At 44.0% G+C, this 23,168-nt stretch overlaps 1 protein-coding gene and 1 long non-coding RNA gene across 2 annotated transcripts in view; one reads left to right on the forward strand and one right to left on the reverse strand.

Annotated features, from left to right (window-relative positions):
• Positions 1-22,845, forward strand: part of LOC134298674 (uncharacterized) — a 34,116-nt gene extending 11,271 nt beyond the window's left edge. The window contains exon 2 of the long non-coding RNA XR_010005784.1: positions 21,060-22,845. This is a non-coding gene — a long non-coding RNA (uncharacterized LOC134298674). The remainder of the gene's footprint in view (positions 1-21,059) is intronic.
• The window catches only part of rsbn1 (round spermatid basic protein 1), a 48,330-nt gene continuing 27,222 nt past the window's right edge, over positions 2,061-23,168 (reverse strand). Inside the window, exons 6-7 of the mRNA XM_003220582.4 lie at positions 20,748-20,856; positions 2,061-7,400 (exon numbers count right to left, since the gene is read on the reverse strand). Coding sequence (XP_003220630.1) covers positions 7,041-7,400; positions 20,748-20,856 — 469 coding nt within the window. The 3' untranslated portion in view covers positions 2,061-7,040. The remainder of the gene's footprint in view (positions 7,401-20,747; positions 20,857-23,168) is intronic.

Consider the following 23,168-nt stretch of genomic DNA (forward strand, 5'->3'; position numbering starts at 1 on the left):
GGGAGGCGTGGCCACACAACGCGGGAGGCGGGGCCATACCTAGCCCCGCATCACGCGACCACGCCCCTGTGTTGCGTGGCCACGCCCCTCGCGCTGCGGGTGGCGCAGGAGGCGGGGCCAGGGCACGCGATGCAGGAGGCGGGGCCACGTCTGGCCCCGCCTCCTGCACCACGCACCCTGGCCCAGCCGGCCTGGGCCAGCGAGGCTGCGGCAGGAGTCTCTCCAGGCCACAGCAAAGGCTTTGCTGCGGCCTGGAAGGCCTCTGCCACAGCCTGGCTGCCCCAGGGTGGCTGGGGCAGGGTGCGCAGCGCAGGAGGCGGGGCCAAACTTGGCCCCACCTCCCACGCTGCACTCCCTGGCCCCGCCTCCCGCACTGCGCTCCCTGGCCCCGCCTCTCGCGCTGTGCGGGGGGGCGGGGCCAGGGAGTGCAGCGCGGGAGGTGGGGCCAGGGCGCCGACCACGCCCCCACTTTGGGCGCCATGTTGCGGGGGCACTATCGAGCCCCACGGGAGGCGGGACCAGATGTGGCCCCGCCTCCTGTGGGGCTCGATAGCGCCCCCGCAACATGGCGCCCAACGCGGGGGCGTGGTCGGCGTCCCGTGTTGGGCCGGGCCTGACTACAAGTTGAACATGAGCCAACAGTGTGATGCTGCAGCTAAAAAAGCCAATGGGATTTTGGCCTGCATCAAAAGGAATATAGGGTCTAGATCGAAGGAAGTCATGGTGCCTTTGCATTCTGCTTTGATTAAACCTCACCTGGAATAGTGTGCCCAATTCTGGGCACCACAGTTCAAAAGGTATACAGTGTTCCCTCACTTATCACTGAGGTTAGGTTCCACGACCACCCGCAATAAGTGAAAATCCGCAAAGAAGGGATGCTATATATTTATACATTATTTTAGCAGTTATACACTATGTTAAGTCTTTATCAACCAATCATGTGTTGATAAATTGCCTCCTTCTCCTACCGTTGCTGCTTGGGCTCCTTTTTTCTCCCTTCAGCTTCTCCTACCTCCCTTCCTTAGGCTGTAAATTGTAATTTTTTATGATTTATAATATTCTGTTAAGAGTTTATTGAAAAACAGCAAATCTGCAAAAAGCAAACCGCTAAGTAGTGAGGGAACACTGTACTGATAAGCTGGAAGGTGTCCAGAGGAGGGCAACTAAAATGATCAAAGTTCTGGAGACCATGAATCCCTATGAAGAGCATCTTAAAGAGCTGGGCAAGTTTAGCCTGCAGAAGAGAAGGTTGAGAGAAGACATGATAGCCATGATTAAATATTTGAAATATCGTAAAGAAGAGGGAGCAGAGTTGTTTTCTGCTGTCTTGGAGACTAGGACTCAGAGCAATGGGTTCAAATTACACAAAAGGAGATTTCACCTGAACATTAGGAAATTCTCAATCGTGAGAGCTGTTCAACAGTTGAACATTCCGTCTCAAAGTGCAGTGGAAGCTCCTCTGGATAGCCATCTGTCAGGAATGCTTTAATTGTATTTTCCTCCATGAAAGATTGGGGTTGGACTGGATGGTCCTTGTTGTCTAGGATACTCCATTAGTGTTTACAGATGCTGTATTAAATGGGAGGACTTCTGTTACTGAATGATTTCTTGTTGGACTGCCTCCATCGGTATATTGACACTTTGTCAAATAACTTCTTTTGTAAGGTTAGTGAATCACTGGAAGATCAGTTTTAGTACTTCAGTTTATGATCATGTGTATGGTGTAATCTAGTATAATTCAGCACAACACTGCTGCAGAATTTATGATGTGCAGATATTAACACTGATGCATTTGCATTAGGAAAAATTCCTGTGAATGACATTTAATACGCGTGGCTTTAAACCAATCTTCATAATTTCATGATATTTTAATATGATTTAAGGCTAATCCCATTTAGGATGAGATAAAAGGCAAATAATATGGAAAAAACCAAACATTTCACATACTGTAGTTCAAAAGCAATGACTAGGCAAGAGCTGTTAAAACTCCCTGTATGTTTCCCTAGTTTTTTCCCACCCTACCCACAAATGTGCAACATAAGGCTTTCTGCCCAACAGTATTTCTCATTAAGGACAAATCAGAATTCTGTTTATTAAAAAAATACTTTACAGGGGGGAAATCTATGCATTCCATTGTACTGTTTTTTTTAAACAAAGAAATATCTTTTAAACAGTGATATGCTTTTACAGTCAGCTACTAAAAGAAATGCACTGTGTTAGGGATTATTCACAGAGAGGCTTAAAATTTTCCCATCAGTTTATACTATTATAAAAACCTCTTTAAAACACTTGCTAAATGTCAATAAATATACTAAGGCCACACAAAGCAAAACAGTCTTCCAGGCAATTGTACATAACTTCTATATGCAAAGACCTTAGATTATTAAAACCACAGAAAAATATCTTAGCTGCCAATCAAAACTGAATTTAATCACAAAACACTACACAAATCTATTGTATATACAACATATTAATTATAGGTATTTGCTTAGACAGAATCGAAAGTGCTATATTAAGAGAAGCCCCTTCTCGACTACATGTGCTGTTGGGTTCTAAAATTATGTATATCAATGGAAGGCCTTAATGTTATTGGAACGTTGTTTGTTGGGCCAATATGTTTATCTACAGTAGAAAGCTTTCAAGAGATGGATAAATATCCTCGCTAATAGCAACCTTCAAATACAACCAATATGGCTATAATACTCAGCATTTGTAAGGAAAGAAGAGTACAATCCTGCCAACATTAATCACATTTAAATTTTATTTGATTTGAAATCAATGGGATCTAGAGGTGCTTATCCTGGACAGGATTGTGCCCCAAGTAAAGAAAGGTTACCACTCAGAATAAATTAAAGCATGTCAATGGCAGTATGAGAAAAACAAATACCCATCCTGGGGCTCTGACAATAAATGAATGCTCTTTTCCCCGAACAAAAAGCAAAGTTTTCATATGTAGGAAAACTAGAAAAACTAGAGCCCTTTTCCTGTTTGCAAAAACCTATATGGTAGATGTCAAGGGTCCCTTAAATCTCACTTGAATCCTCTACATGTTCCATCTTCATGGAAGAGAACATGTTATTTACAAAATAGACATTTATGTTCAGGAAAAAAACGAGTTGGGAATATGAAAGGCTTAGTTCATTTATTTCTTAATTTTACTTTTTTTCTAGTTTGCTAAATGAATCAGTGGCCAAATATAGTTACACAATGAACACATATTACTTCTCTTGGTTTCTTAACACAGGAAAAATAGGATGTGTAATAAATGAGAGAAGCCTAAATTTTCCACTTAGAGGTTGCTCAGTATCCTTAGACAAGAACCATAACTGTGGGAGTCCTAATATTTAGCAAGTTATGAAAACATAATACAGGGTGCACTTGATACATTAACAAAAGATGGGGAGCATGTGGCCATCCATAAATCCTGTCCAACAGACAGTGGTGAGGGAAGATAGAAATTACTGTTCAGTATCTGGAAGACCAAATCTTTTCTCTCCCTTTCGAAATTGGTACTCAGCCATTATGGAAGTCAGAATGGGGAAAATGTCTTCACAGCTAAATAGTATCCTATAATAAAATAAATGTAAATATAACTCTGCCTTCCCATTTAATTCCATTTTGTAAGTACTGTACTATTTATAAAATGAAATTTCCTATTGGCTTTAAGTGAAGTATCAGTTACATTGGCAGATACATTTCTGAAATCTTCACATCAATATAATTTATTTCCCAACATGTTCCTGAGATACTAAAATTTAAAAATCTCTTTACTTCATCAAGAGCTAAAGATTATATGTTCCCCAAATAAACTGAGTTGTCTTGGCAATTGGAACCCAGTCACTATTTTTTTAAAATTCCATAGTTGACTTTAATTATTATTCACTCAGAAATTCCTGCTAGCCTTCTTCGTGCAAATCAGACATATTTTTCACCATGTTAATTCTACAAGCTGTTTTCCCTCATCTTCTATAAAATCCAAATGCATGATCTGGGCACGCATGCACTAGGCTTTTGTCAACCTCCTCTCACAGGGCAGTCCCAACTTCCCTCAAAAGAATGTCAAGGGACTCTTGGAGTACTTTCCAATATTCTGCAAAGGGCTGTAGACAGAGAAATCAATCCAGCCCTGTGAATATGCACAACTCCATGTACATAGCTCTTTGGTACTTGGCCCTCTAATTTCATAGTGAGTGACAATTCATGCTTGATGCAACAAATTATAACTATAAAGATACATGTAAGGTGAAATTAAGGTAAGTGAGCAGGAACAAAATGCCTGAAGCACATTTATCCAAAATACTGCATGACTGCATTTACACATCACACTGCAGTTCTGATACTAATAGCTCTAACTAGAAAGGCATGGAACATTGGTCCAAGATTCTCCATCTAACTTAAGAATTTTAGTTCTGACAAATAAAACCCAAAAGGCTGCTTCGTACTGCTGTAATTTAATGTGCAAGCAAACTTATTATAGGGTGGAATCCAGATTTGTGCTCAATAGAATACAGCTAACTCTGGTTGAGATAATGGGTATACTTCAGCAATTCCTGTTCCCCTTATAATTATCTGAAAAGCTGCTCTAGAGGACTGGTGAACCCTCCAGAACAGTGTTGTGGGACATAACACTGGCCCTGCAAAAGGAATGAGGGAAGTGATGGAAATCACTTACCTTCCTTTTTCTAGAAGGTAGTCTCCAGTGGATTCTCCTACTAAAAGGAAGGAACCCTTCTATTTACCAACAGACAAGGTTGGATCCAACCTGCATTGTCCATGTTAATTTTTAACATTTACGTTGTACTACACCTTTTAAAAATGATATGGGTATGCATTTTGCTACTTTGTTGGTTCAGAAGTTTTATTTCAGGACAGGAAATGCTGAGCAATCAATAGCTCCCCCCCTTCAGCTGTGAAGTCTTTTCCATGTTTTCCGATTCCTGAGTGGTTATGCACAGTGCTGTCTTTTCAGGTGACAGGTGTACATGTAGCTGAAACATCCAAGAGAGAAAGCTAAGCCATCTTTCTTCAAACTGCCATATACGACATATGGGTGAGAAGAAATCAATGCTTGGAAGACTAGTAAAATGAAAAAGAAATGCAAAAATAAATATGGGATTGGTCAAATCTAAATGATTTGCTGATACTCATATTGCCTGTGAAGAATTTTACTTTAAATAGCCCACTGAAGCTTATGAAAATTCTTCTAGACCAAGAGTTTACAGAAAGTGGAAAAGGCTGGAGTACACAGAGGTTATTTCTGAACCAGTATTGGTCAACCTAGAATTCTTTGTTAAGATTAAAAGCTACACTCCTGCATAAAAACACATTACTTTTTGTATAAAGATTTTAACCCTAACACTGTATTTACACAGATTACGTTACAAATCACCACCACTCCAATCTGAAAATTCATTTTAAGCTGAAATATTTTCTATACGTCTTCGGGTGTGCACCAAAGACAATACATATACGTGTATATATCAGGAGTAATACAGTTCTACCTAAATCACTGCAATGTTTTCTGGTTATTTTGCTATTATTTTAAAAGTGTGCCCTCTATCAAGAGGTGCTAATAGGCATACAATCTACACAAAACAATATTGCACAAAGTAATTGCTATTATAAACAGATTAACATTTGCTAAATTTTTCAAAGAATTGATATCAAAAATGCATTGAAATAAACAAGGCTTTTCTGCTTGCACTGATGTAGTGCTCCAGATCTGTCCCTTACTCCACAAGTTGCTTTTTTAAAAACAATTTTGATTGCACTTTAATGAAGTTGACATCCTACAGTTTGGAGGCCCGATTCTTCTAGTACCAGAAATAAATATAATTTTGTATACAGAAAATGAGTGAAAGTGGATTATAGTTATTGGGAAATATTGTATGATTGATAAACAGTGTTAGTTATTGACACTGAGCATACCAGGATGTGCCATTTAAACTTCCAACACAGCACTAGGGTAACCAAGACTTATATGTGGAAATATCAGCCCATTTATGATAACCTGTGAACTGGCAATATAGAATTTCTGACAATAAAGACAACCAATGTATATACCTTAGCCTACACTACTGGAGTAAGTGCATCAATGGAAAGGAGCTGATGGTTTCCTCTCAGATACTTGATGTGAATTAAACAAGCCACCAACTTGGTTAAAATATTGTAATGCCTTAAAGTGCTCAAAGACAGCAGTTTCCTCAGAGAGACTGCCAACAGTTAATTTCGTTAGACACTAGTGTTCTGTTACGCAGTCAGGGAAGAAGATATTAAAAAGCAATATTCCCACAAACATTAAAAGCAGAGATATGGGAAGTGTTAGATTAGTCATCATCACATTTCAACAAGATCATATACTCTGCCACTAACTTCATTATGGATGTGTTGGTAAGAACTGAACATCTACTTTGCTGGTAACTTAAGTTTCCACCAGGCTTTCAAAATCTCTCACACATACACAAATACACATATAAATGTAACTGATCATTAAAAGTGCTGTGCTCTCTTTCATTCATGCCATTAATAGAATGGGAGAGTCGTTTTGTGAATCCTCAACAGAAACCATCCCTTTTATTCTGAAAGCTAAGGATAAATAGATGGAGCAGTTTCAGATTTACCAAGTGATAAATATTTGATGTTTCTAAAAAGAAAAAAAATATTGAGATGTTGAATTATTACCTCATTCCTTTAAAAAAATACACGAAAGGTGTAGTCCACTACTACATGCTGCACTAAGGGAGTAAAATACAACTCTAACTTTGCATAATCTGTGTAAAAAAGATATGCCTGACATTTTTGGAATGTCACCTTTTGTTATAGAATTATAGGCAAGATATTTCAAATAAAACATAACCCAGTTATAAAACTATACCTTCACATCAAAATTTTAAAAAGCAGTTTTAAAAATGTATACGATTATGTACATATCACACAAGAGAGCACATATGATCATCCTGTGGATTGTGTTGCTTATATGGTTCTAGTTTTTTAAAAACTGGAAGGGACTGAACCATCAGCTTATCTTGTTGCAGGACAAGTCATGAGAGAGATGAAAACAGCAGTGGTTGTGGCATTGTTGCCGTCTGCACATCTCTTCCTACTTCCTCAGGCTCTTCTTTCACAAGCAGGCATTTATTTTCTTCTGATAACATCTCGTCATGGGTGGTACTGTCCATATTTGAAATGCCATCTGTACTCTGAGAATTCTCCCCTGCAGGATAGTATTGTTTGAGTCTTATATGCCAAGCTAAGCTGCAGACAGCTGAAACTGTCTTGAATTGATGAATGACATTTCTAGGGATGAAGTAGATGTCATTGTCACAAAGCTGGATTCTAGCATAGCGAATCCCTTCTCGTCTCATTTGGTTCAGCTTGGCTTCATCAACCCATTGAACACACTGAGGGGAAAAATAAATGAGAGGTAACACATATGTCCAGTCCAAAACATGCATTTAGACTGCAATGCACAAGTTCTGCCCACAACTGATTTTTAGGTTTATTATTTGATATTACAAATTTGATAAACTAAGCAGCCTTAATATTTAACGGACAAAAACTATTTTAAAATGTAGACATAAATGTCTGTTATGTCAGTAAAAACCATCTGCTACTATAATAGGAAGCAAGAAGTTTAGATTTCAAAATAATAATAGATATTATACTAGACCGAGGTACATGTGAGCCTGTAAACCAGGTGAGACCAAATTGGTCCATAGGCTTCCAGGTTTGAAAAAGGCCTAAATGAGAGTGGAATAGTCATGAAAATGTGACAAAATTGACACGAGGACTCCCTCCTATCAAATTCTGACACAGAAATAGTTTTGCACCCTTCAAAATTTGGGAATACTGTACATAGTTGCCTGACTGAAGTGTAGATGCAGAGTCACTCAGAAGGCAATATGCCCCAATTTATGACTGGCAGTTTCCCACCTCTCAATTCTTAGCCCAGCCTTATTAATAAAATAACCCTGTGAAGCAAGGGATTAATACCCTCCATAAAACATCTGACTTGGCTGCACAGAAATACATTAAGCAGTTCAGGGTCTTTCTGTTGGCATTATTTAAACAAACATGCACTCAATTTTAAAACTGAACCTTCATAGCAACAGTGAGAATAAACCAAGACACAAATAATGAATCAATAAGTAAGAATAAATACTATGTGTTTAAAAGCAAGAAAATAAATGTAAGAACATCAAAAATAATTATAGAATGCTCTGCCTCACTATTTAACAGGTTGAATATTTGCTAATGATAGGTCATTTCGGGTGCTAATTTTAATTCACGTGATTCTAAGTTACATAACTCAGGACTGCACAATGCAAAAGTATTGAAACAGAAAAGCCTTTAAAATCAAATACTAAAATATGTTATAAGCAGACAAGCATACTTTAAAACAAGCTCTACTTTGAAGTAAATACAGTGTTCCCTCACTTATTGCAGGGGTTAAGTTTCAGGACCACCCACAATAAGTGAAAAGACGCGAAGTAGGGACGCTATATATTTATGCATTATTTTAGTAGTCATACACTATTTTAAGTCTTTATCAACCAATCGTGTGTTGATAAATCGCCTCCTTCTCCTCCCGTTGCCACTTGTGCTCCTTTTCTCTCCCTTCGGCTTCTCTTTCCTCCCTTCCTTAGACTGTAAATTGTAATTTTTTATGATTTGTAATATTCTTTTAGAGTTTATTGAAAAACCGCGAAACAGTGAATCTGCAAAAAGCGAACCGCGAAGTAGTGAGGGAACACCTAACAATAACATTTTAGAAAATCAGGGCATGCAGAACTCAAATAAGGCTGTGGAAGGGAGTTTATGAATGCACTTTTAATAGGGTACAAATATTTTTATTGTTTGAATTATATGACTGTGGATACAAAAGTATAATAAAGGATATAGTACATTTCCTAAACAAAGTTATTTCTAAGAAAGGTATTGTTATGATTGAGCCTCATGGCTCTGTTACTGACAGACGTGGGCGTAAGACTCCTCGAGAGTCAGATACTCTCGAGGAGCGAGAGAGAAAAAGACTGCGAGACATATTTGCAGCACCATCTGACGAGGAGTCTTTCGAAGGGTTTACGGAGAGAATGGAGGAGGGGCTGGTTAGCTCAGAGGAGGATGAGATGGATTGGACTCGGGTAAGGGAGGAAGTGGGTGCCACTGGCCATGATGGGACAGAAGATGAATGGGGACCTTCAGGATTAGACCCATGGTTTAGCTGGAGGGATGGGACGGGATCCACAGCTGGAGATGCTGTTGGGCGTAGTCAGAGGTGTTCCAGCTCTGACGAGGAAAGTGATGAGGAAACGCCCGGGTTAAGGAGGACAGCTGACAGTGATGAAGATTTGTAACTGGCATAAAATGGGGCTTGAGAGCAATTGCAAATTGCGTTGGGCAAGGTAATCTGGGCAAACGCTTGGGATCCGTGTGTGTGTGGGACGCTTCCCTGAAGACTTGTGTGCTTTCCTGTGCTGTGACGTAAGTTGATTGGAATCCAGGGTCAGACGGCGGGAGGGATTGTGTGGGCATTTGTTTGTGCAAACCTGTGCTTACTCTTATTAGCTTGACCTTCCGTCGTCTTCTTGACGGACGCCATCTCCTGCTTTGAGAACTCGGACTGAACTGACCACGGCTTGTCTTCCCCCCTTCTTGGACTTGGAAAAACTACAAACGTCTGCTTCTGGCTTTGATCTACGGAACGGAACTGGTCTACTCAACTGCTACAATCCTTGGCTGATTTACTCGTGTTGGAGATCCTGTCTGCTGTGTGTGTGGGGGAGCGACGCAAGTTACTCTAAGCACAGTGTTGGCAGCAGAGAGGAATCTGCTGCCAATTAGTTGCATTCTTTGTATCTTTTGTTCCTTGGCTTTCGTTTCGTTTATACCCAGGCTGAAGCAAGCAGTTTGTTTTTACCCGGATTAAACTCCGGTTTAATCCGGTTTATCTTTTGAACATTTACTTTTGCCCCTTTTTGCTCCTAAAGGCAAAAACTGCCTGGCCCTTGTGTTTTACGGGCATTTTTGAGTTCTGTAATCTAATAAACTCTGTTACTTTGAATCTTGTGGCGTTCTGTCCTTGACAGATTGCCCAACGCCCATAAAAAGTTTATTGCAGCAATAAACCCGTCAGGAAGACGATGGATGAGTTAAGGGCCAAAGTAGACCAATTGCAAACGGCTTTTACCGTTATCCAAACAGCTCAGGCTGTGAAAGGACATGTTTTGACTCCTGAACGCTTTGACGGAACCAGGTGCAAGTTGCCAACCTTTTTGGCACAAGTGGAGCTTTATTTTTCTCAGCTCAGTGCTCATGCTTTTCCTACAGACACTAGCAAGGTGGCCTTTATTTTGAGTTTGTTGACCGGTCCCGCAGGACAATGGGCCACTAATTTAATTTTGGGAAATGACCCAGTCAAGGACAATTTGAATAATTTCAAAAAGTTGTTAACTGATACTTTTGGGGATCCTCTCCGCACGGAGAACGCTGGGTGGGCTCTGTATCGGTTGAAACAGGGAAAGGGGACTGTTTTGGATTACTTAAATAAGTTTAACCTGTATCGCCACCAGCTGGATTGGGGGGAAAATGCATTCATGCTTTTATTTACTGCCGGGTTAAGTGATATGCTCCAGGATGAATTAGCACGCTTGGAGCCGGCTGAAAGCTGGGACGCCTTAGTAGCTAAGGTGCTGCGTTTAGACGCAAGGTTCGAGGCTCGTAAACACTCAAAAGCAATGTGTGCGCCACCCATGCATGTAACCAGGGCACCTGTGGTGATGGGGGAAGAGCCCATGGAGCTTGGGGTCTTTAAAAAGCTGTCTACAGAGGAAAAGAGCCGTAGGAGGCAGCTGGGCTTGTGTTTGTACTGTGGGAATGCTGGGCATTTTGCCAAAAATTGTAATGTGAAACCTTCCCAGCTTTCGGGAAAAGGCCAGCCCTAGTGCGACGTGAGTCCAACGCACTAGGGCTCCTCAAGCAGTCAACTGAGGGGAGGAAGCATGTTTTCGTACCCATTACATTATCTGTTGGGGGAAGGGAACTTGTTTCTACTTTGGCACTGCTGGACTCAGGGGCTACGGTCTCCTATGTAGATATTGAGTTTGCTAAGAAGCATGGCATTCCTAGAGTGCGCAAGGCATGCGACGTGTGGGTGGAAGGAGCAGATGGGAGACTGCTGGAGACTGGGGTGGTTAACCATGAAACCTCAGCAGTAACGTGGGAGGTGCAGGGAGTAACGGGAACGTTTGTGTGGGATATTACGAGCTTGCCTAGATATGATGTGATCCTGGGGATGGATTGGCTAGCTGTAGTAAACCCACATGTAGATTGGGCAACACGTAAAGTGATCTTAAAGAGGCAGGATTGTTGCACTCTAAATGTTACTCATTCTGATATGGAGGGAGTGCCTGCTGAGTATGGGGAGTTCTCTGATGTATTTTGTAAAAGAGAAGCGGACAAATTACCACCGCACAGGCCATATGATTGCGCCATCAAGTTGGCAGAAGGTGCGAAACTGCCAGCAGGGAGGCTGTATGCCTTGACTGTACCGGAAAGGCAAGCTTTGCGGGAGTTTCTAGATGAAAATTTAGCCAAGGGGTTTATTCGCCCATCTAGTTCTCCAACTGCGGCACCGGTATTCTTTGTAGCCAAAAAGACTGGGGAACTTAGGTTGGTCTGCGATTATCGGATCCTAAACAAATACACCATTCGGGATAGGTACCCGCTGCCTTTAATCTCGGAACTGTTATCAAGGGTGCAAGGGGCTAAGGTCTTTACCAAGCTTGACCTGCGGGGGGCTTATAACTTAATCCGTATACGGGAAGGGGATGAATGGAAGACGGCATTTAACACGTGTTTCGGATGCCACGAGTTCCGAGTCATGCCTTTTGGGCTTTGTAATGCTCCTGCGGTATTCCAGAGGTTCATGAACGATGTGTTCAGGGACCTAATTGACCAATTTTTAGTGATTTATTTGGATGATATCTTGATTTTTTCTAAGGACGAGAAAGAACATCGTCAACATGTCAAGCAGGTTCTGCACCGACTGCGGGCTAATGGGCTTTTCGCCAAGGCTTCCAAGTGCGTCTTTCATGTGCCTGAAGTGGAGTTCCTAGGTCATGTAGTGTCAGGTAGGGAACTTAAAATGGACCCACATAAGGTTGACGCCGTCAACTCATGGCAGGAGCTGAAGACTAAGAAGGATGTACAAAGGTTCTTGGGTTTCGCTAATTACTACCGGGAGTTTATTCCGAATTTTGCAAAGCTCACGGTACCTTTGACGCAGCTTCTGCGCAAGAAACAGCCATTTGTGTGGGGGCGGGAAGCTCACGAGGCGTTTCTACAACTAAAGTCTAGTTTTCAATCGGACAACATACTAACCCATCCTGATGTTGACAGACCGTTCGTGGTAGAAGCGGACGCTTCTAGCTACGCGTTGGGGGCTGTATTGTCTCAGAAGGATTCCTCAGGGACCTTGCGTCCCTGTGGATTTTACTCGCGGCAACTAACACCCTTCGAGCAGAACTATACCATATGGGAGAAGGAGTTGTTGGCGATTAAGGTGGCGTTTGAGGTGTGGCGGCACTGGCTTGAAGGGGCACGGCACCAGATCGTGGTCAGATCTGATCACAAGAACTTAGAGCACTTGCAAACAGCAAAGAAGTTAAACCAGCGTCAAATCCGCTGGGCTTTGTTTTTCTCCAGGTTTAACTTCAAGGTGCAGTTCGTGGAGGGGAAGGCAAACTTGCGGGCCGATGCTTTATCCCGCAAGCCGGAATTTAAGACCAATGAGCAGGTAGTATGTCAGACCATCTTGCCTACTGCCTCTCTGTGTGTTGTAGATAATGAGCTTGGGTTACATGACCAGATCCTTGAGGCTCAGAAGGATGATGTGTGGACTCAGGAGCAACTGATGCTGCTCTCTGCAGGTAACCGTACCATACTGCCGCATCTCCAGGATCAAGACGGGGTATTGGTGCGTAGGGGGCAGGTTTACGTACCAGTAGGGACCCTCAGGTTGGAGGTGATTAGAGCCCACCATGACGAACCCATGGCTGGGCACTTTGGCAGGTTCAAGACCGTACAGCTTATCACCAGGAGCTACTGGTGGCCAAAGATGCGGCAAGACATTCTGCGCTTTTGTGACAGCTGCGCCGTTTGTCAGCAGAGTAAGACGCCTGTTGGGCGCCCTAGAGGGTTGTTATCGTCTTTACCTGTTCCGGAGAGGCCATGGCAAATCATTTCCATGGATTTTATTTCAGATTTGCCTAAGTCTGGGGGTTATACTTGTATTTGGGTGGTGGTGGATTTATTTAGTAAACTGGCTCATTTTATTCCTTGTTCAACCATTCCGGCGGCCCCTACGTTGGCCTTACTATTTACAAAGCACATCTATCGTTTGCACGGAGCACCCGAGGTGATTATTTCAGATAGGGCTCCGCAATTTGTGTCACGCTTTTGGAAACACTTCCATGAGTGTTTGGGGACTAAGTTAAACGTGTCTTCAGCTTTCCATCCGCAAACGGATGGACAGTCGGAACGGGTTAATGGGCTCTTAGAGCAGTATCTGCGTTGTTTTTGTTTAGATCAACCCACGGCTTGGGTAAAGTGGTTACCGGTGGCGGAATTTGCTTACAACAATGCGGTGCACACGTCTAGTCAGCATACGCCATTTGAGCTAACTTATGGTTTTCACCCACGGGGAGGTGTGGCGCCGTCGACCAATGTGGTCTCTTCGGACCCTGTGTACCGCTCTTCGGAAATGGCTGCATTGCATGATGTTGCCCGTCGCTTACTGTTGGAAGCTAAGGCAACGCAGAAGACTCAGGCTGACCGCCACAGGCAGGCAGGGGAGGAGTTGGAAGAAGGGGATTTGGTGTGGTTATCTTCCAAACATATTAAACAGGCTGGGGGAAAGTTTGCGCCTCGGTATTTGGGTCCCTTTCCTATCGTTAAAAAGATTTCTTCTGTTGCGTTTCGTTTGCGTTTACCGTCTAGTTTAAAGGTCCATCCAGTCTTTCATCGTTCGCTGTTGAAACTTGATACCTCTAGTCGTCGTGGTGCTATAGCGGAGGGTATCACTGCCACTTCTCCGCCATCGGGGGAGGAGGCCTTTGTGAGAGGGGATAGTGTTATGATTGAGCCTCATGGCTCTGTTACTGACAGACGTGGGCGTAAGACTCCTCGAGAGTCAGATACTCTCGAGGAGCGAGAGAGAAAAAGACTGCGAGACATATTTGCAGCACCATCTGACGAGGAGTCTTTCGAAGGGTTTACGGAGAGAATGGAGGAGGGGCTGGTTAGCTCAGAGGAGGATGAGATGGATTGGACTCGGGTAAGGGAGGAAGTGGGTGCCACTGGCCATGATGGGACAGAAGATGAATGGGGACCTTCAGGATTAGACCCATGGTTTAGCTGGAGGGATGGGACGGGATCCACAGCTGGAGATGCTGTTGGGCGTAGTCAGAGGTGTTCCAGCTCTGACGAGGAAAGTGATGAGGAAACGCCCGGGTTAAGGAGGACAGCTGACAGTGATGAAGATTTGTAACTGGCATAAAATGGGGCTTGAGAGCAATTGCAAATTGCGTTGGGCAAGGTAATCTGGGCAAACGCTTGGGATCCGTGTGTGTGTGGGACGCTTCCCTGAAGACTTGTGTGCTTTCCTGTGCTGTGACGTAAGTTGATTGGAATCCAGGGTCAGACGGCGGGAGGGATTGTGTGGGCATTTGTTTGTGCAAACCTGTGCTTACTCTTATTAGCTTGACCTTCCGTCGTCTTCTTGACGGACGCCATCTCCTGCTTTGAGAACTCGGACTGAACTGACCACGGCTTGTCTTCCCCCCTTCTTGGACTTGGAAAAACTACAAACGTCTGCTTCTGGCTTTGATCTACGGAACGGAACTGGTCTACTCAACTGCTACAATCCTTGGCTGATTTACTCGTGTTGGAGATCCTGTCTGCTGTGTGTGTGGGGGAGCGACGCAAGTTACTCTAAGCACAGTGTTGGCAGCAGAGAGGAATCTGCTGCCAATTAGTTGCATTCTTTGTATCTTTTGTTCCTTGGCTTTCGTTTCGTTTATACCCAGGCTGAAGCAAGCAGTTTGTTTTTACCCGGATTAAACTCCGGTTTAATCCGGTTTATCTTTTGAACATTTACTTTTGCCCCTTTTTGCTCCTAAAGGCAAAAACTGCCTGGCCCTTGTGTTTTACGGGCATTTTTGAGTTCTGTAATCTAATAAACTCTGTTACTTTGAATCTTGTGGCGTTCTGTCCTTGACAGATTGCCCAACGCCCATAAAAAGTTTATTGCAGCAATAAACCCGTCAGGAAGACGATGGATGAGTTAAGGGCCAAAGTAGACCAATTGCAAACGGCTTTTACCGTTATCCAAACAGCTCAGGCTGTGAAAGGACATGTTTTGACTCCTGAACGCTTTGACGGAACCAGGTGCAAGTTGCCAACCTTTTTGGCACAAGTGGAGCTTTATTTTTCTCAGCTCAGTGCTCATGCTTTTCCTACAGACACTAGCAAGGTGGCCTTTATTTTGAGTTTGTTGACCGGTCCCGCAGGACAATGGGCCACTAATTTAATTTTGGGAAATGACCCAGTCAAGGACAATTTGAATAATTTCAAAAAGTTGTTAACTGATACTTTTGGGGATCCTCTCCGCACGGAGAACGCTGGGTGGGCTCTGTATCGGTTGAAACAGGGAAAGGGGACTGTTTTGGATTACTTAAATAAGTTTAACCTGTATCGCCACCAGCTGGATTGGGGGGAAAATGCATTCATGCTTTTATTTACTGCCGGGTTAAGTGATATGCTCCAGGATGAATTAGCACGCTTGGAGCCGGCTGAAAGCTGGGACGCCTTAGTAGCTAAGGTGCTGCGTTTAGACGCAAGGTTCGAGGCTCGTAAACACTCAAAAGCAATGTGTGCGCCACCCATGCATGTAACCAGGGCACCTGTGGTGATGGGGGAAGAGCCCATGGAGCTTGGGGTCTTTAAAAAGCTGTCTACAGAGGAAAAGAGCCGTAGGAGGCAGCTGGGCTTGTGTTTGTACTGTGGGAATGCTGGGCATTTTGCCAAAAATTGTAATGTGAAACCTTCCCAGCTTTCGGGAAAAGGCCAGCCCTAGTGCGACGTGAGTCCAACGCACTAGGGCTCCTCAAGCAGTCAACTGAGGGGAGGAAGCATGTTTTCGTACCCATTACATTATCTGTTGGGGGAAGGGAACTTGTTTCTACTTTGGCACTGCTGGACTCAGGGGCTACGGTCTCCTATGTAGATATTGAGTTTGCTAAGAAGCATGGCATTCCTAGAGTGCGCAAGGCATGCGACGTGTGGGTGGAAGGAGCAGATGGGAGACTGCTGGAGACTGGGGTGGTTAACCATGAAACCTCAGCAGTAACGTGGGAGGTGCAGGGAGTAACGGGAACGTTTGTGTGGGATATTACGAGCTTGCCTAGATATGATGTGATCCTGGGGATGGATTGGCTAGCTGTAGTAAACCCACATGTAGATTGGGCAACACGTAAAGTGATCTTAAAGAGGCAGGATTGTTGCACTCTAAATGTTACTCATTCTGATATGGAGGGAGTGCCTGCTGAGTATGGGGAGTTCTCTGATGTATTTTGTAAAAGAGAAGCGGACAAATTACCACCGCACAGGCCATATGATTGCGCCATCAAGTTGGCAGAAGGTGCGAAACTGCCAGCAGGGAGGCTGTATGCCTTGACTGTACCGGAAAGGCAAGCTTTGCGGGAGTTTCTAGATGAAAATTTAGCCAAGGGGTTTATTCGCCCATCTAGTTCTCCAACTGCGGCACCGGTATTCTTTGTAGCCAAAAAGACTGGGGAACTTAGGTTGGTCTGCGATTATCGGATCCTAAACAAATACACCATTCGGGATAGGTACCCGCTGCCTTTAATCTCGGAACTGTTATCAAGGGTGCAAGGGGCTAAGGTCTTTACCAAGCTTGACCTGCGGGGGGCTTATAACTTAATCCGTATACGGGAAGGGGATGAATGGAAGACGGCATTTAACACGTGTTTCGGATGCCACGAGTTCCGAGTCATGCCTTTTGGGCTTTGTAATGCTCCTGCGGTATTCCAGAGGTTCATGAACGATGTGTTCAGGGACCTAATTGACCAATTTTTAGTGATTTATTTGGATGATATCTTGATTTTTTCTAAGGACGAGAAAGAACATCGTCAACATGTCAAGCAGGTTCTGCACCGACTGCGGGCTAATGGGCTTTTCGCCAAGGCTTCCAAGTGCGTCTTTCATGTGCCTGAAGTGGAGTTCCTAGGTCATGTAGTGTCAGGTAGGGAACTTAAAATGGACCCACATAAGGTTGACGCCGTCAACTCATGGCAGGAGCTGAAGACTAAGAAGGATGTACAAAGGTTCTTGGGTTTCGCTAATTACTACCGGGAGTTTATTCCGAATTTTGCAAAGCTCACGGTACCTTTGACGCAGCTTCTGCGCAAGAAACAGCCATTTGTGTGGGGGCGGGAAGCTCACGAGGCGTTTCTACAACTAAAGTCTAGTTTTCAATCGGACAACATACTAACCCATCCTGATGTTGACAGACCGTTCGTGGTAGAAGCGGACGCTTCTAGCTACGCGTTGGGGGCTGTATTGTCTCAGAAGGATTCCTCAGGGACCTTGCGTCCCTGTGGATTTTACTCGCGGCAACTAACACCCTTCGAGCAGAACTATACCATATGGGAGAAGGAGTTGTTGGCGATTAAGGTGGCGTTTGAGGTGTGGCGGCACTGGCTTGAAGGGGCACGGCACCAGATCGTGGTCAGATCTGATCACAAGAACTTAGAGCACTTGCAAACAGCAAAGAAGTTAAACCAGCGTCAAATCCGCTGGGCTTTGTTTTTCTCCAGGTTTAACTTCAAGGTGCAGTTCGTGGAGGGGAAGGCAAACTTGCGGGCCGATGCTTTATCCCGCAAGCCGGAATTTAAGACCAATGAGCAGGTAGTATGTCAGACCATCTTGCCTACTGCCTCTCTGTGTGTTGTAGATAATGAGCTTGGGTTACATGACCAGATCCTTGAGGCTCAGAAGGATGATGTGTGGACTCAGGAGCAACTGATGCTGCTCTCTGCAGGTAACCGTACCATACTGCCGCATCTCCAGGATCAAGACGGGGTATTGGTGCGTAGGGGGCAGGTTTACGTACCAGTAGGGACCCTCAGGTTGGAGGTGATTAGAGCCCACCATGACGAACCCATGGCTGGGCACTTTGGCAGGTTCAAGACCGTACAGCTTATCACCAGGAGCTACTGGTGGCCAAAGATGCGGCAAGACATTCTGCGCTTTTGTGACAGCTGCGCCGTTTGTCAGCAGAGTAAGACGCCTGTTGGGCGCCCTAGAGGGTTGTTATCGTCTTTACCTGTTCCGGAGAGGCCATGGCAAATCATTTCCATGGATTTTATTTCAGATTTGCCTAAGTCTGGGGGTTATACTTGTATTTGGGTGGTGGTGGATTTATTTAGTAAACTGGCTCATTTTATTCCTTGTTCAACCATTCCGGCGGCCCCTACGTTGGCCTTACTATTTACAAAGCACATCTATCGTTTGCACGGAGCACCCGAGGTGATTATTTCAGATAGGGCTCCGCAATTTGTGTCACGCTTTTGGAAACACTTCCATGAGTGTTTGGGGACTAAGTTAAACGTGTCTTCAGCTTTCCATCCGCAAACGGATGGACAGTCGGAACGGGTTAATGGGCTCTTAGAGCAGTATCTGCGTTGTTTTTGTTTAGATCAACCCACGGCTTGGGTAAAGTGGTTACCGGTGGCGGAATTTGCTTACAACAATGCGGTGCACACGTCTAGTCAGCATACGCCATTTGAGCTAACTTATGGTTTTCACCCACGGGGAGGTGTGGCGCCGTCGACCAATGTGGTCTCTTCGGACCCTGTGTACCGCTCTTCGGAAATGGCTGCATTGCATGATGTTGCCCGTCGCTTACTGTTGGAAGCTAAGGCAACGCAGAAGACTCAGGCTGACCGCCACAGGCAGGCAGGGGAGGAGTTGGAAGAAGGGGATTTGGTGTGGTTATCTTCCAAACATATTAAACAGGCTGGGGGAAAGTTTGCGCCTCGGTATTTGGGTCCCTTTCCTATCGTTAAAAAGATTTCTTCTGTTGCGTTTCGTTTGCGTTTACCGTCTAGTTTAAAGGTCCATCCAGTCTTTCATCGTTCGCTGTTGAAACTTGATACCTCTAGTCGTCGTGGTGCTATAGCGGAGGGTATCACTGCCACTTCTCCGCCATCGGGGGAGGAGGCCTTTGTGAGAGGGGATAGTGTTATGATTGAGCCTCATGGCTCTGTTACTGACAGACGTGGGCGTAAGACTCCTCGAGAGTCAGATACTCTCGAGGAGCGAGAGAGAAAAAGACTGCGAGACATATTTGCAGCACCATCTGACGAGGAGTCTTTCGAAGGGTTTACGGAGAGAATGGAGGAGGGGCTGGTTAGCTCAGAGGAGGATGAGATGGATTGGACTCGGGTAAGGGAGGAAGTGGGTGCCACTGGCCATGATGGGACAGAAGATGAATGGGGACCTTCAGGATTAGACCCATGGTTTAGCTGGAGGGATGGGACGGGATCCACAGCTGGAGATGCTGTTGGGCGTAGTCAGAGGTGTTCCAGCTCTGACGAGGAAAGTGATGAGGAAACGCCCGGGTTAAGGAGGACAGCTGACAGTGATGAAGATTTGTAACTGGCATAAAATGGGGCTTGAGAGCAATTGCAAATTGCGTTGGGCAAGGTAATCTGGGCAAACGCTTGGGATCCGTGTGTGTGTGGGACGCTTCCCTGAAGACTTGTGTGCTTTCCTGTGCTGTGACGTAAGTTGATTGGAATCCAGGGTCAGACGGCGGGAGGGATTGTGTGGGCATTTGTTTGTGCAAACCTGTGCTTACTCTTATTAGCTTGACCTTCCGTCGTCTTCTTGACGGACGCCATCTCCTGCTTTGAGAACTCGGACTGAACTGACCACGGCTTGTCTTCCCCCCTTCTTGGACTTGGAAAAACTACAAACGTCTGCTTCTGGCTTTGATCTACGGAACGGAACTGGTCTACTCAACTGCTACAATCCTTGGCTGATTTACTCGTGTTGGAGATCCTGTCTGCTGTGTGTGTGGGGGAGCGACGCAAGTTACTCTAAGCACAGTGTTGGCAGCAGAGAGGAATCTGCTGCCAATTAGTTGCATTCTTTGTATCTTTTGTTCCTTGGCTTTCGTTTCGTTTATACCCAGGCTGAAGCAAGCAGTTTGTTTTTACCCGGATTAAACTCCGGTTTAATCCGGTTTATCTTTTGAACATTTACTTTTGCCCCTTTTTGCTCCTAAAGGCAAAAACTGCCTGGCCCTTGTGTTTTACGGGCATTTTTGAGTTCTGTAATCTAATAAACTCTGTTACTTTGAATCTTGTGGCGTTCTGTCCTTGACAGGTATCTCTAAGAAAGGTTTCAAACAAAGTGTTGCTGACAAAAAGCAATAAATACTGCTTTGCATACTGCCGCAATACCTGTGATGCATGAATGGATGGTTCCAATTGGCAAGGCATTCCAATTTCATTTATATAACATGGCAGATTTTGATAAACATTTAGCAAAATAAAATGCATGTTCATCACATAGCCAAAGAACAACAATAAAAATAGCAGCAACTAACAACTTCATATTCTAAAACCATTTGCAAATAAATTTAAGTTTCAGCAGAGTACCTGTGAGACTGGAGGTTCATGTAGATCCAACTGAAGTCTTTGAACTACATCAGTAAAATCCTCAGCATGAAAACAAACTACATCTTTGGTTATACGAGGCTGGTCACTCCTAGAGAAAGATTTTTAAACTATTTCAGAATGTGTAATTATATCTGTGAAAACAGTATAAACAGAGCTATGTTCAATTACTGCTATAAATATATAGCATTTTATAGCATGTAACCCGAGGCACAGCAGAAGAAACTATGTGCCCTGCCTTTCATATTAATGTCTCAGACCATAATTATATTAAAATTTCTTCATTGTTCACAGGATGAACCTGCTGGGAGAACTCATCCGGAGTTTTGGAGTACATTGCCATCTAAATGCGGATGACATCCAACTCTACTATTCCTTCCCCCCCAAAGCCAAGGAAGCTGTCCTGACCCTAAACCAGTGTCTGTTATCAGAAATGGACTGGATGAGGGCAAACAAATTGAAACTTAATCCAGACAAGACAGAGGTACTCCTAGTCAGTTGGAAGGCAGATCAAGGACTAGAGAGCCAGCATGTGATGGATGGGGACACACACACCCCTGAAGACACAGGTCCGCAGTTTAAGGGTCCTCCTGGACTTGGCACTGAACCTGGAGCCCAGGTATCGGTGTTGGCCAGGAAAGTCATTGCACAATTAAAATGTGCTCCAACTGCTCCTGTTCCTTGAGAAGCCAGATCTGGCCACGGTGGTACATGCCTCAGTTACTATAACATGCTCTACATGGGGCTGCCTCTGAAGAGTGCTTGGAAACTTCAACTGGTCCAAAGAGCTGCAGTCAGGTTGCTAATTGGGGCTGGCTACAGAGAGCGGACAACCCTATTGCAGCAGCTCCACTGGCTGCCAGTCTGTTTCCGGGCACAATTCAAAGTACTAGTGATGACCTTTAAACCCCTATGTGGTTCAGGTCCAGGCTATTTGCTGACTGCATCCCCTTATGCAAACCTGCCTGGGCCCTGAGATCTTCAGGAGAGACCCTTCTCTCAGTCCCACCTAAAGCACGGTTGGTGGGGACAAGAAAGAGGACCTTCTCAGTGGCTGCCCCACAACTCTGGAACTCTCTGCCCAGGGAAGCCAGAATGCCCCTCTCCCTGCTGTCCTTCTGGCAGCAGGCTACAACCTTCTTATTAAGACAGGCTTTTAAAGAAGAAGGTTTTTAAAATCAAATCAGGGGATGCTGTAGCTTTTAGCTTTGAATATGTTTAAATGGGTTTTAACTGTGAATTGTTAATACTGTTAGGTTTAATTCTGTTTTAATGTTTGCATACTACTGTGTTTTAAATTATGTGGTCATACTTTTAATGTAAGTCACTTTGAGTCTCCTTCAAGAGAGATAAAGAAGGCCATAAACACAATAACAATAATAACAACTCCTTTTTTTCCACCTTATTAACTCATGCCCTCTTTGTTTTCATCTATATTCCCGAAACCACAGATGGATTTCCAAATGTTGTTGGACTTGCAGCATAGCCAATGGTTAAGACTACTATGAGTGGCAGTCTAATAACTGAAGGGCCACATGTTTCCCATCCGTTGTAAACCATGCACAAACCTATCCCAAGGCCATATGTTTCTAGATAATGAACAATCCTGACACAGGAAGCACAACTGTGAAATGAATGCAGTAGAATCATTCAACTGAGAACTGCTGCCAAGAAAACTGAGGGAGAGGAGAGTTTCAACAACATATTCCACATACCTTCAAAATCTACTCTGGAAAGCTGGGATTTCATCTAATGCATAGGTCAGCCACATACAGCCGCACATGATTTTGACCCCTTCCAACTAAAAAATGGAAAACTGCAGTATATTCCAGAAGACAGGCTCTGCCTTTGTATCAACCTCACCAATCTTTATTTTTAACCATAAAAAATAGTTTCCCTAAAACTAGAAGAGAACATTCCCCAATACAAGTCTACAACATCAAATTAACACACTGAGTGAGAACATGGGTGAGACCCTTGTCTACTAGAGCACTTGGTTATCAAATGTAATCTCTGGAGAGACCCAATGAAGGCAATTCTGGTGAAACCAGTGCAAAATAAACACATGACTTTTTGCTAGTGCCTTTGTCATCAGCTGATTTAATCAAAATCTGTTTGTGTGCATGATTTAAATAAGACATAGGCAATTATTGGGTTTTATGGATCATAATGCCCTCCCAAAACAACTTAGAGGAACACCCAAGACATTTTAAAATTGTCCCCAAATTCCCTTGGGAGGCAAAGTGAGTATTTTCACCAGGTTTTAAAAAATCTCTGAGCCATTTTAGGCCCAGTCAGGCCTTTTTTTTAACAACTAGAAGTGACACAGACTTTGGGCCAACACATTTTTGATAAAGAAGTTTGAAAAAATTATGACCCCAGGAAATTGCAAAGGCCACAAAA

This window comes from Anolis carolinensis, chromosome 4, assembly GCF_035594765.1.
Source record: "Anolis carolinensis isolate JA03-04 chromosome 4, rAnoCar3.1.pri, whole genome shotgun sequence".
NCBI lineage: Eukaryota > Metazoa > Chordata > Lepidosauria > Squamata > Dactyloidae > Anolis > Anolis carolinensis.